Source organism: Euleptes europaea, chromosome 18, assembly GCF_029931775.1.
Source record: "Euleptes europaea isolate rEulEur1 chromosome 18, rEulEur1.hap1, whole genome shotgun sequence".
NCBI classification, from domain to species: Eukaryota; Metazoa; Chordata; class Lepidosauria; order Squamata; family Sphaerodactylidae; genus Euleptes; species Euleptes europaea.
In genome coordinates, this window is record NC_079329.1 from 24,730,917 (window position 1) to 24,742,836 (window position 11,920).

At 46.6% G+C, this 11,920-nt stretch overlaps 1 protein-coding gene across 1 annotated transcript; it reads left to right on the top strand.

The window, feature by feature from the left end:
• Positions 1-251: 251 nt before the first annotated feature.
• On the top strand, positions 252-11,686 carry PHB1 (prohibitin 1). The gene is made up of 6 exons (XM_056863294.1): positions 252-339; positions 2,132-2,293; positions 3,960-4,102; positions 4,549-4,665; positions 8,738-8,833; positions 11,340-11,686. The coding sequence occupies exons 1-6, from the start codon at positions 252-254 to the stop codon at positions 11,550-11,552; spliced, it is 819 nt and encodes a 272-aa protein (XP_056719272.1). The 3' UTR covers positions 11,553-11,686.
• The last annotated feature ends 234 nt before the right edge of the window (positions 11,687-11,920 follow it).

An 11,920-nucleotide genomic window follows, 5' to 3' on the forward strand; every position in this document is an offset into this window, starting at 1 on the left:
GCCCAATCTAGGACAATGTAATGCAGAAGCATCGCCCACTGAGTTCAGTGGAGCTTACATCCACATAGAGGCCAAAGGACGGCAGCTCAAACCTAAGCACTTCTTCTTTTTCTTCTTTTTAAGCACTTTGATTTGCTTTTGCACCAAGGCTATTTTGTTGCTTCAGATTTTGAATGCTGCTCTACCTTGCCTGGCTGTTGTTGCAGGAGTGATCCATCTTGGAATATTGGAACAGGACCGAAGCTGACCCAATGGCTGCCAAACTGTTTGAGACCGTCGGCAAACTCGGCCTGGGCCTGGCTATTGCTGGCGGGGTTGTCAACTCTGCTCTTTATACTGGTGAGGAGATCTTTTCTTCCAACATATTGAGGTGTGGTTTAAAACAGGACCAGCTCCGATGGTTGACTGTGACTTTCTGACTTCACCAGGGAGCCACCGTGGTGTAGTGGTTAAGACCGGTGGTTTGGAGCAGTGGACTCTGATCTGGAGAACCGGGTTTGATTCCCTACTCCTCCACATGAGCGGCGGAGGCTAATCTGGTGATGGTTGGTTTCTCCACTCCTACACATGAAGCTTGCTGGGTGATATTGGGCCAGTCACAGCTCTGTTAGAGCTCTCTCAGCCCCATCTACCTCACAGGGTGTCTGTTGTGGAGAGGGGAAGGGAAGGTGATTGTAAGCCAGTTTGATTCTTCCTTAAGTGGTAGAGAAAGTTGGCCTAGAAAGACGAACTCTTCTTCTTCAGTCCATCTCTCTCACACATACTCCTTTTAGGGCCATTATGTTGGGAGTTCCAATCACATAATACCTGCAGTTTGGCCTAAACTTTAATATCTGTGGGAATTTTTTAAATGGTGTCTATTATATATTTGGTTTTTAATTTTGGTAACTCGCCTTGAGAGCCTGGGAGAAAGATTAACAAATCAATCAAAATGTGGAGTGTTGGAAGTTTGGTTTGGATTTTTGTTTCCAGGTACCTGGCGTGTGATGTGAGTAAAACATTGTCTGAGAAACAGAAAGATCTGACTGGTGATGCGGAACAGAAGAAAAAAAATCCTGTGGCCAGCAGGGTGGGAACAAAGTAAAAAGCAATGTGACAGTCAGTGTGGTGTAGTTGTTAAGGAGTTGGACTAGGATCAGGGAGACCCAGGTTTGAATTCCCATTCTGCCTTGGAATCTTGCTGGGCAATCTGGGCCAGTAACACACACTCAGCCTAGCCTACCTCACAGGGTTGTTGTGAAAATAAAATGGAGGAGAAGTGAATAATGTAAGCCAAGTTGGGTCCCCATTGATGAGAAAGGTGGGGTATAAATAAAGTAAATAAATAAAAACAAGATGTGACCCAAGGGTTTGAACCACAGACATCTGGCTCAGGGCAGTCAGCGGTACTTGCTTATCTTGTGCAGTTCCACAGGTCCTGCAAGATAGAGATATTCTGCCAGGCCTATGGTTGAGGGCAGCGACAGTATCCATCTTAAAAGTGGCCTCTCTCCCCACTTTTCCCTGACCATTCTTCCTTTTTTCTCTCTTTCCCCCATGTTGTTTCCCTTTCCTTGTTTCAATTCTTTGTCATCCATCTCCTTCCCCCTAAGGTAGGACATCAAACTGAATGATTAAGTAACAGCTGCCATAATAACATCTCTCCTTGTAAAGGTAGTCCCCCTGTGCAAGCACCGGGTCATTCCTGACCCAGGGGGTGACGTCACATCCTGGCGTTTACTAGGCAGACTATGTTTATGGGGTGGTTTGCCATGGCCTTCCCCAGCCATCTACACTTTAGCTGGGTAATCATTTTACCAACCTCAGTAGGATAGAAGACTGAGTCAACCTTGAGTCAGCTACCTGGGACCGACTTCCGTCAGGATCAAACTTAGGTTGTGAGCAGAGCTTTTGACTGCAGTACTGCAGCTTACCTCTCCTGGTAGGAAAAAATTAATATGGTGCCATTTATAGATAAAACAAAGCTGAAGTTAATAAATGTTTTTAAATTTTGTTTTATGTAATACGCTTGTGATGTTAGCCACCCTAAACCTGGCTTTGCTGGGGGAGGGTGGGGTACAAATAAAATTTCTATCCTGTTCTATTCTACTGTATTCGGAATGTGACATTGACTTGTTTCTTCTCTCTGCAGTGGACGCTGGCCACAGGGCTGTCATTTTCGACCGATTCCGGGGCGTTCAGGACATAGTGGTGGGCGAAGGCACCCATTTCCTCATTCCCTGGGTGCAGAGGCCTATCATCTTCGACTGCCGCTCTCGCCCCCGCAACCTCCCCGTCATCACGGGCAGCAAAGGTGAGTGCTTGGGACCGGCGATGGGATCCAGTTAATGTTATGTCCTTTATACTTCCGTTTATTTCTTACTTAGGGCGTTTCAATGGGGCCTCTGCAGAGGCCTGCTTGAGGCAGCTTGCTACCAGAAATGATGCAGTGAAAACAGCAATATAAACGAGCGCTGTTTAAGACATAAGCCATTAAAATTACATTTAGAAGTTTTGCTGGGAGAGAAAGAGGAATTAAAAGCAATGACAAAGCATGGCTACTAGTAAAAAGGGATACTGGTCATGATGCATACCTATTATCTCCAGTATCAGAGGAGCATGCCCATTATCTTAAGTGCTGTGGAACACAGGCAGGATGGTGGTGCTGCAGTCGTCTTGTTTGAGGGCTTCCTAGAGGCACCTGGTTGGCCACTGTGTGAACAAACTGATGGATTTGATGGGCCTTGGTCTGATCCAGCAGGGCCTTTCTTATGTTCTTATGTGCCTTTGAATGTCCGTTAACAGATGTAATGGCTACAAACATCCCAGTGGCTCAGCCACGCGCACCATTTTTAACAGTGGGACTCTGCTGCCAAAGGCTTCATGCAAAATTGCTGTTGGCTGGATGCGAGGGCAACCCTGCACCCAGCTGGCTGTGGTTCTTTGCGAACCCACAGAGCCACCTAGAGGTACAAACAGCTAGCCAATGGAGCAGGCATCTCCCCGGGTGAGAAGAATGAGGGAGCTGCCTTCTGCGCAGTGAAACGATCAAAGAGGGAGGCAGTGTGATCAACAGCAGCTGAAGGGCTTAAAAACTTGAAGACTGGCCTTCAGTTTTCAAAGCGTGGGGTTCCTCATGAGCTCATCAGGGGTCTGTGGTTGAGAAGATCAGTCACAATAAGTGGACTTCCTTGACACAATTCCCTTGCACCTTGCTGCTATAGCGAGTGGCAGGGGAGCGCGGGAATGTCCTGAGGACACTCTTGCGTTTCACGCGCTTGCCTGGTGTGCCTTGCAGTGCCCCAGAGTTTTTTGCAATGCACAGGGGCTCTGCCACAGGCATGCCTCCTCGGCAGACTCGTCTACATGGAAAGGATTTGTACTAGACGAAAAGTGTGAAAGTGAGTAGCCCAGTGGGACACTCCAAGTGTTCTTTTTTGCTCCGGTGGCTCCTAAACACTGCTTGAACTGGACTTTGTTAAGGGGTAAAGGTAAAGGTCCCCTGTGCAAGCATCGGGTCATTCCTGACCCATGGGCTGACGTCACATCTCGCCGTTTACTAGGCAGACTTTGTTTACGGGGTGGTTTGCCAGTGCCTTCCCCAGTTACCTTCCCTTTACCCCCAGCAAGCTGGGTACTCATTTTACCGAACTTGGAAGGATAGAAGGTTGAGTCAACCTTGAGCCAACTACCTGAAACCCAACTTCCGTCGGGATCGAACTCAGGTCATGAGCAGAGCTTGGACTGCAGTACTGCAGCTTACCACTCTGCACCACGGGGCTCATTAAAGGGAGGAGAACAAAAACCCTAAGATTGATTAGATAAGCCTGTCCTCTGGAGGAAGTGTCACCCAGGTGGTCCTTCTTTCTTCCGGGTTCATGGCCCAATTGTTCTTCATTTTTGCCCTGCGGCACGCGAGCCGAGTTGGAGCCGCAAAAAGCACATTCCTGCTCTAACCCTCTTCCCTACCTCTCCGGTAGATCTACAGAATGTGAACATCACACTGCGGATCCTGTTCAGGCCGGTGGCCATGCAGCTTCCCCGGATTTACACCAGCATTGGAGAAGATTACGATGAACGGGTGTTGCCATCCATTACAACCGAGATCCTCAAGTCCGTGGTGGTAAGAGGCAGGCAGCCGGCCAGGACTCTGTGCAGCTCAGGCACCTCTAGCCTGAGCCAGTGTGGCGTGGTGTCAGACTATTGTTGTCTTTATGGTGATCTGGTGAGGCCAGCAGCATCTCCGTCGTCTTAAATCTGACGGGATGGGGAAGGGCAAAGAGCAGCAAGAGGAGATACAGGAAGCCAACTTTTATTTCCCGAACAGCATCCCAAGTAGGGTTGCCAACTCTGGGTTGGACATTTGTGGAGAGTTTGCAAGGGCGGGACAGGAAAGGGGCATTGCTAAAGTGAACCCAAACGCTAATTTGAAAAAGTGCCATAACCCAGATCAGAATGATGCCCGTCAGATGCTCCAACCTGGCCACCGTGCCCTTGGGCTCGAGCGTATCTTGGTGTGGGAGCCCCGCAGTTTATTTTTCTGCGCCCTTGCCGTTCTCTTTGTTTCAGGCTCGTTTCGACGCTGGGGAGCTGATCACACAGAGGGAGCTGGTTTCCAGACAAGTGAGCGAAGACCTCACGGAAAGAGCGGCAACGTTCGGCCTCATCCTGGACGACGTTTCTTTGGTAAGGGGCTTTCTGGTTCCAGCAGCTTTGCTGAGACAGGATGGCTTAGGTGTGAGGGAAGACGGTCTTCCTAAGTTTTGCGCCCAGCATGCCAAAGTATGCAGTAAACTGGCCCAAATGGAACAAGTAGGAGCTCTGAAGCAGCAGGTGATACAACTCAGAATCTGCTAGATTTCCTGTGCATCGTGTTTGTGTTTAACGGTCCTGTTCCATTCGGCTCCGCTTTCCAATCTGTCAGTTTGTTGTATCCTCCTGTTAGGCTGCCTACAGCATGGGATGCGCTTTTAAAATCCCTTTTAGTTGTTTGTTTGTTTTACAGTAGCTGTTGTAATGGAGCAGCTAGAGGGTCTGACCCCAGGTTCAAATCCCTGCGCTGCCATGGAAGCTTGCTGGATAACCTTGGACCAGTCACATAAGCTCAGACTAACCTACCTCACTGGGTTGTTATTGCGAGGATAAAATGGAGGAGGGGGGAATAAGAACATAAGAAAGGCCCTGCTGGATCAGACCAAGGCCCATCAAGTCCAGCAGTCTGTTCACACAGTGGCCAACCAGGTGCCTCTAGGAAGCCCCCAAACAAAATGACTGCAGCAGCATTATCATGCCTGTGTTCTGCAGCACCTAATATAATAGGCACACTCCTCTGATACAAGAGATAATCGGTATGCATCGTGACTAGTATCCATTTTTTTCTATCAGGAAATGTCATAAGCCTCTGAGTCCCCATTGGGGGACAGGGAAGAAGGGTATAAAAGAAGTATATAACCCCTTCCCTTGACACATTCTATATGCATGTGTCCTGTTCCCCCCCCACCCCCCAATTTTCTGTATCTTGTGACTTCCAGAATATACTTTAAGTCTTATAAGTGTAATGGCTGTTCTAAGGCTGCCTGCTTCCTGCTTCAGTGGCGTGGAAGGAAGCCAAGGATTGGTTCTTTGCTTCAGGGAACAAGAAAGAGGGTGCCATCACTGAAGCAGGAAGTGCTTCAGAAGTACTCGGAAGTTATTCTCTATCTGTAGAGAGCACCCATTCAAAAAGAGCTGCTTCCCTCATAGGACGATGCCTGGCTTGGAGCCTCCCATCATGTTCTGCCCCAGCCTCCCTGTAGCAGCCATTTTCTGGTGCTGCCCACTCCTCAAAATGCCCAAAGTGGCTATAGGCTCAACAAGGTAGAGTCTACAGAATAACACCTTGTTGTCAGACAAGAATTTCCTTAATACAGATTCAGTCCTACTGTGGCTTCAGAGATTCTTTGGTTTCTGCAATTGCCAAACTTCTCACTGTGTGGAACTCCTGATAATGTAGTGAAGAGAACCAGCATGGTGTAGTGGTTAAGAATGGTGGTTTGGAGCAGTGGAGTCTGATCTGGAGAACCAGGTTTGATTCTCCACTCCTCCACATGAGCGGCGGAGACTAATGTGGTGGACTGGATTTGTTTCCCCGCTCCTACACACGAAGCCAGCTGGGTGACCTTGGGCTAGTCACCGCTCTCTTAGAGTTCTCTCAGCCCCACCCACCTCACAGGGTGTCTGTTGTGGGGTGGGGAAGGGAAGGTGATTGTAAACCGGTTGGAGTCTCCCTTAAGTGGTAGAGAAAGCCGGCATATAAAAACCAACTTTTCTTCTTCTGAGGGTTCTGAAGGAGAAAATGTCAAGGAGGAAAAGGTCAGCCATATTAGAATGCTGAAGCAAGCACTAAGAGAAATATACTAGCCATGCACTTTTAAATAGCTGTTGAGTAAGAGAGAATGTTTTTTTAACCCATACCCTACTTAGCTAAGAGGTTAAAATAGGCTCATCAGCAGTATTAACACTTTGCTTGCATTTATTTACCAAGAAAAACATTTTAGTATGGGACAAACAACTTAGCCGGATTCTCAGAAAGTTTTTAAAATTTGTCTTAAGGGTCTTGAAAAAGGAAGTGGACAGCGTTGTCTGATTTTCATTTTGTGCAGTGCTGAGTTGTTAATAATTGGATGTTTATTTTTCTGTAGTGATGTAATTTTAACTTATAAAAGATGCGAGTTTTGCTTTGTGCAAGTGTCGTCTTGAACTCGTGTAGGGGTAGAGGCTTACCTTGATCGTGATCAATCAAAATAAAGACCTAAGCTTCTAAGAAGCAATTTCTCTGCTTTTTGCCTCCTTTGAACCCCTTTGGTTGAAACTATGTTTGTCTCCGACAGTTCCTTAGGATTTTATAAAGCACAGGTTGAAAACTAGCAGTCCTTCCTGTGCAGGTCAGAAGCTGCTATGAGAGGCAGAGGAGGACCTGGCCCCTCCCCTGCTCAGCGCTCAGGACATTCCAGTCCTGGGGAAATGGGGACTGCAGCAGTGGTTCCCATGCTTTTTGGAGTGGAACCGTCTTCTAAACGTCTTTACATTTCGGGACATGCTCGCTAATAAGTGCCGCGGTACTTCCCCTCTCCCAAGCATGGGATTCTCACATCACTTAACACTGAGCGAGTTTACACCTCCTTTTTCATGGGTATAGATATAGGATGTTACTGAGTGACAGGCTGTATTCCACAGCCATTTCGCATGTTACGCCAAAGCAAATCCACATTTGCAATGGAGCCTCCTCTCCCGGCTCAGCCTGTTCTTCCTTCCCAGGCCAACCTACCTGCAAGAGAGTCACAGCCTGCTTTTGGATCTTGACACGTAGGACAACAGCATTTATTCACCAGTGGGGAATAATATATTAGGAGGGGCGGAGAAGAAATGGTTAAGACCGTATTCTTAAAGTGACACTTTGAGGGCTTTCATGACCGAAAAGCGGGATACAAATGAAATAATTTCATACCCCTGGCCAAAGGCAAAGCTTAGGGTTGCGTCCACCTACAGTAATAGTAAGAATTAGGTCCTAGGCAATCGCCGAGGTTTTGACAGGATGCTTGGAAGAGGATCAGGAAGTACCAAACAAAGTAGGCTCCAGGCCTCCCTCTGCTGGTTATGATAAGAAATTGTTGGAGGAAGGTTCTGTCCCAAGGATGCAGAGGTGTTTTAGATTCCAAAGCTGTCAGCATCTCATGTGTAGGAACCTGGGCACTGAGGTGATAGGAGTTCTTCCAGCTCTGATTCCACCACCGAGAGGACAGTTGATTGTTTGGGTTGGATCCAGCCTGCATGGGACCTGCTTGAAAAAAGCCCACCTGAGATGGGCGCTGTCACCAGGAGGAGAATTGGGCTGCAGTGAGTGAAAAAGCTGGCTGGATCCAACCTTTTCGACAAGTAATTTTCAAAAAAAATCCATAATGATTTTTATAGAGCTCACCTGTGGCTTTGTGCAGTTTTTTTGTTCTAAAGAATGCTGAGATCCAGCAAGCTAATATGACAGTCAAATATAAAAATCAGTTCTGATGCTTTTATCTCTTCCCACCCCCACCCCAATAATCTATATGTCATGGGTAGTATGTACGGTAAAGCTGTCCAGAATACAAATCTGAGGTAAATCAGTTATGGAACATATTGATTTTTGCTGTGACCAACACTAGCTATTCGGGCCTTCATCATGAAGAATTCATCTCAGATATTCCTTCTTCCTTCTCAAAAAATCCAGCCAGACCACAGCCTTAGCCATCTTTTGAAAAACCCAAAGGCCCCCAAACCCCCAACACTTCAATTTATTCAAAAGAATCCATCCCCAAGCTCACATCTTTGCCTTATAGGTAGACATTTGTAATTTATGTTCCTCCAGCAAGATATGTTAGATTGTTGGAGGGGGGAGAGATTTGGGATTTAGACATCTTTGCCTAAAGCTACTGAAATTTTGTCTAAAGTTACGTTTGAAGTAAGTTTGGAGGGTTCCTCAAGCAGCGTGTGAGAAATTTCAAAGCAAGGCTATCAAAAACTCAAGAGTTTGTTCACTCATTCTTGAAATGATTCCTAAGTCATTTGTTCTCAAGTTAACTGTGTATGTGAGCAAACACATTCACTTCTAGAAACATCTTGGAGAAACCAAAGCACATTCCAAAGCCACAGGTGTGCAAGTTTGATGCCTCTGATGCATAAATGATGTGATGCTGATAGTATTCCTTCATAGTGACCCTTCTTTTGTTCCTCTTCCCCTCTTAAGACACATCTGACCTTTGGGAAGGAGTTCACAGAAGCTGTAGAAATGAAACAGGTAGCCCAGCAAGAAGCGGAACGGGCCAGGTTCATAGTGGAGAAGGTAAGAACACAAAGCCTTCCCAACCATACCTGAGCAATCAATGTCACCTATATAATCAATGCTCCAATTGCTTCATGATGCTCCAAAATGCATCATTTCCCTAGCACACCTTCTCCAGTGTACAAATACGTCCTTGGTGTTTATCATAACAAGTTTGAAAAATTGGCTGAGCCAGTGGTTCTCCATCTTCCATATTTTATGTCCCACCAGCCATTCTGTCAAAGAACCTGGGTCCCACCATGGTAGAAACAAAAAAGGCCACGTTTCCAAGACATAAGGACATGAAAAATTGCAAGAAGCCCAGTGGATAATCCCCAGCAGGGAAGTGGCACATGAAGGACACTTGCTGATGGGCAGGAGGAACAGAGGATTAGGAGAAACACCATGGTTTGCTGCTAGCATGTCAGGTCACAGAGGATAAACTATGGTAGGCAAGGTCTTCAGGAGATGGCATGTCACGTTAGCAGGTGGATATGGGGATGGAGGGAGAGCAAATTCTTAGTATTTGTTCTGAAAACCATGTCTCGCCTATATTCTTTGTCTCACCAGGGTAAGTGTACCAACAATTGAGAACCACAGGGCTAGGCAACCAGGCTCAGGTTGGGAACTGGACTTGGCCTTTCTCATCCTAACTGTTGTGTTGTTGCCCCAGTCACTGAGGTCTGCTAATCAGGTCCTACTTTGGATTCTCTCATTCTCAGTAGTCATCCTAAACATTGTGGAATGTCTTCTTTGTGACAGTCCAGTTGGTTACAGCATTTATCTTTAAACTTTTCATAAGATTCTTCAGTACAGGCTGACAATGGATAATTGCATTCCTCAGTCAACAGAATGGGATGTTACAATACGGCAAGAGAAGCCAAATTTCAACCAATCATTTCAAATGTAGCAAAAACCAACTAATACAATGTATTATTTGCATCGCGTTACTGTTTTTCTTAACTTTTATGAAGACTAAAAGGCTACTTTTGGGGCTAATCGCACTCTCTTCGCCCCACCTACCTCACAGGGTGTCTGTTGTGGGGAGGGGAAGGTGATTGTAAGCCGGTTGGATTCTTCCTTAAGTGGTAGAGAAAGTCGGTATAGAAAAACCAACTCTTCTTCTACTTAGTGTTAACATGCATACATATGTATAAAGGGGAGAGAGCTGGCGGCATGGAGAAAGTTGTCTTTCAGGACACATGCAAAATATCTTCCACAAATTATGTAAAAAGTAATAGAGGAATTTTTCTGCAGCCTTAATTTGTGTGCTTATTTTATCAGCTATTAAAATTTCCCATATCACGTTACACCAGGAATTTCTGGCAAGGGTTTGTGTAGTAAGCAGCAACACGGTTGCCATGGAGTCCCGAATCACAGAAAACATGAATACCTGCGTTTCCTTTTGTTAACCCCCCCCCCTTCAGTCTCTGCTTCTGTCCAAGTGGTGGGCGCCCTCCTGACCATGGGTGTCTTGAACTCGTGTGCACCCTCCAATGTAGGCGGGGCCTTCACCTCAAGCAGCGTTTTCCCATCTGGTCTTAACTTCAAGTTAAGCTGTTATCATGGCCAAAGTCCACAGCAACTGTAGCCCCATGGCAGGGCTTTCCCCTCAGTGCACACTGCTCCCTTTCCCTGGCCTCCCCCCACCACCACTAAAAGCTTCTCAAACTGTTTACATCTGTCGGGACGTGGCCTCTCTTTGTGTTTTAAAAAGTGATACTAATATGTTGGTGCAGGAACAAGTTGCCACGGGGCTTGTGCATATATCGTGACCCTTGAAGCAGTGGCCACAGTACTGTCGCACATGGGAACTGGGCCCGAAAGGCCCTTTGAGGCTTAGGAAGCGCCTCCTGGGAAGCACAGAAGTAGTACAAGGAGACAGTGATTCATTAAGATCCTCGAAGCCGTTAGCATTAACACCCATCTGTGTAGATCAGATGCTGCTGCCCTCCCATGATACAGCACAAATTTAACAATGAAGAAAAAGAAGGGGGCAGCACCAAGGCAAATAGAATGCAAGGAAACAAATGGTGCAGAGGGAAACAGACTCTTTAATACATTTTGCAACCCCTGCATGTTTTGCATGCAGCTTTGTCAGGGGGGATTGTTTTTTTTCAGTAATACCTCCATGCATGCATTAAGACAAAAGACGCAAAATGTGTAAGGGTTGCAAAAATTATTAAAGAATTAATTTCCCTCTGCACCATTTGTTTTCCTTGCCTTCAAATATAACAAAACAGTTGTATGAAAGGAGCCATCGGTCACATTTCATTATTCCCTACCTCCCCTTCTTTAACTTGTCCTCTCATTTGGCCTTCATCACGACAGCCCGAAACTTATTCTCTTGCAGGTAAGCCTGCATTTCCTCCAGATTCTCAGGGGTGTGCAGTGTCCCACGGGTCTTGATCACATCTGTTTCTAGAAACTACTGGGCCGGGGAGAGGAGAACAGGTTGATGCCCCATTGACTGGCCTCGTTCTGTCCGGCCAAGCTCAGTGTCCCGTCTCCTCCCATGTTTCCACAGGCGGAGCAGCAGAAGAAAGCGGCCATCATCTCGGCTGAGGGAGATTCGAAGGCGGCAGAGCTGATCGCCAACTCTCTGATCACCGCGGGCGACGGCCTTATTGAATTGCGCAAGCTCGAGGCAGCCGAAGACATCGCTTACCAGCTCTCGAGATCCCGCAATATCACCTACCTGCCTTCAGGACATTCGATGCTTCTCCAGCTACCCCAATAAGGGTCCTCTGTCCCCACCCTTTTTTTCTACTGTCCCTTTGAAAGTAAGATTAGCCATGAGTAATCACTGAAGTTTTTCAATTTGGGGTTGATGAAAAAACATGAAATAGAAATTGGATTGAAAGGCTCGTAATTTAATAAAGGCAATCTTCCTCTCTTTCTCTGTCTCTCCCCCTCCATGGAATGCCATTTAACAGATCAGTACCCAAGACAAATGCTGTAAAGGATCAGGGTGAAGTGGGTAGGCTGAAAGGGGTATCATTTGTCCTATGGGATTCTACCAAAGAAAGGCCTATTCGAGTAAGACTTGGCAAATCTAGTTCATTTTAAGATAATTAAACTATGGTTCATGTGTTCCAGCGCTGGGTC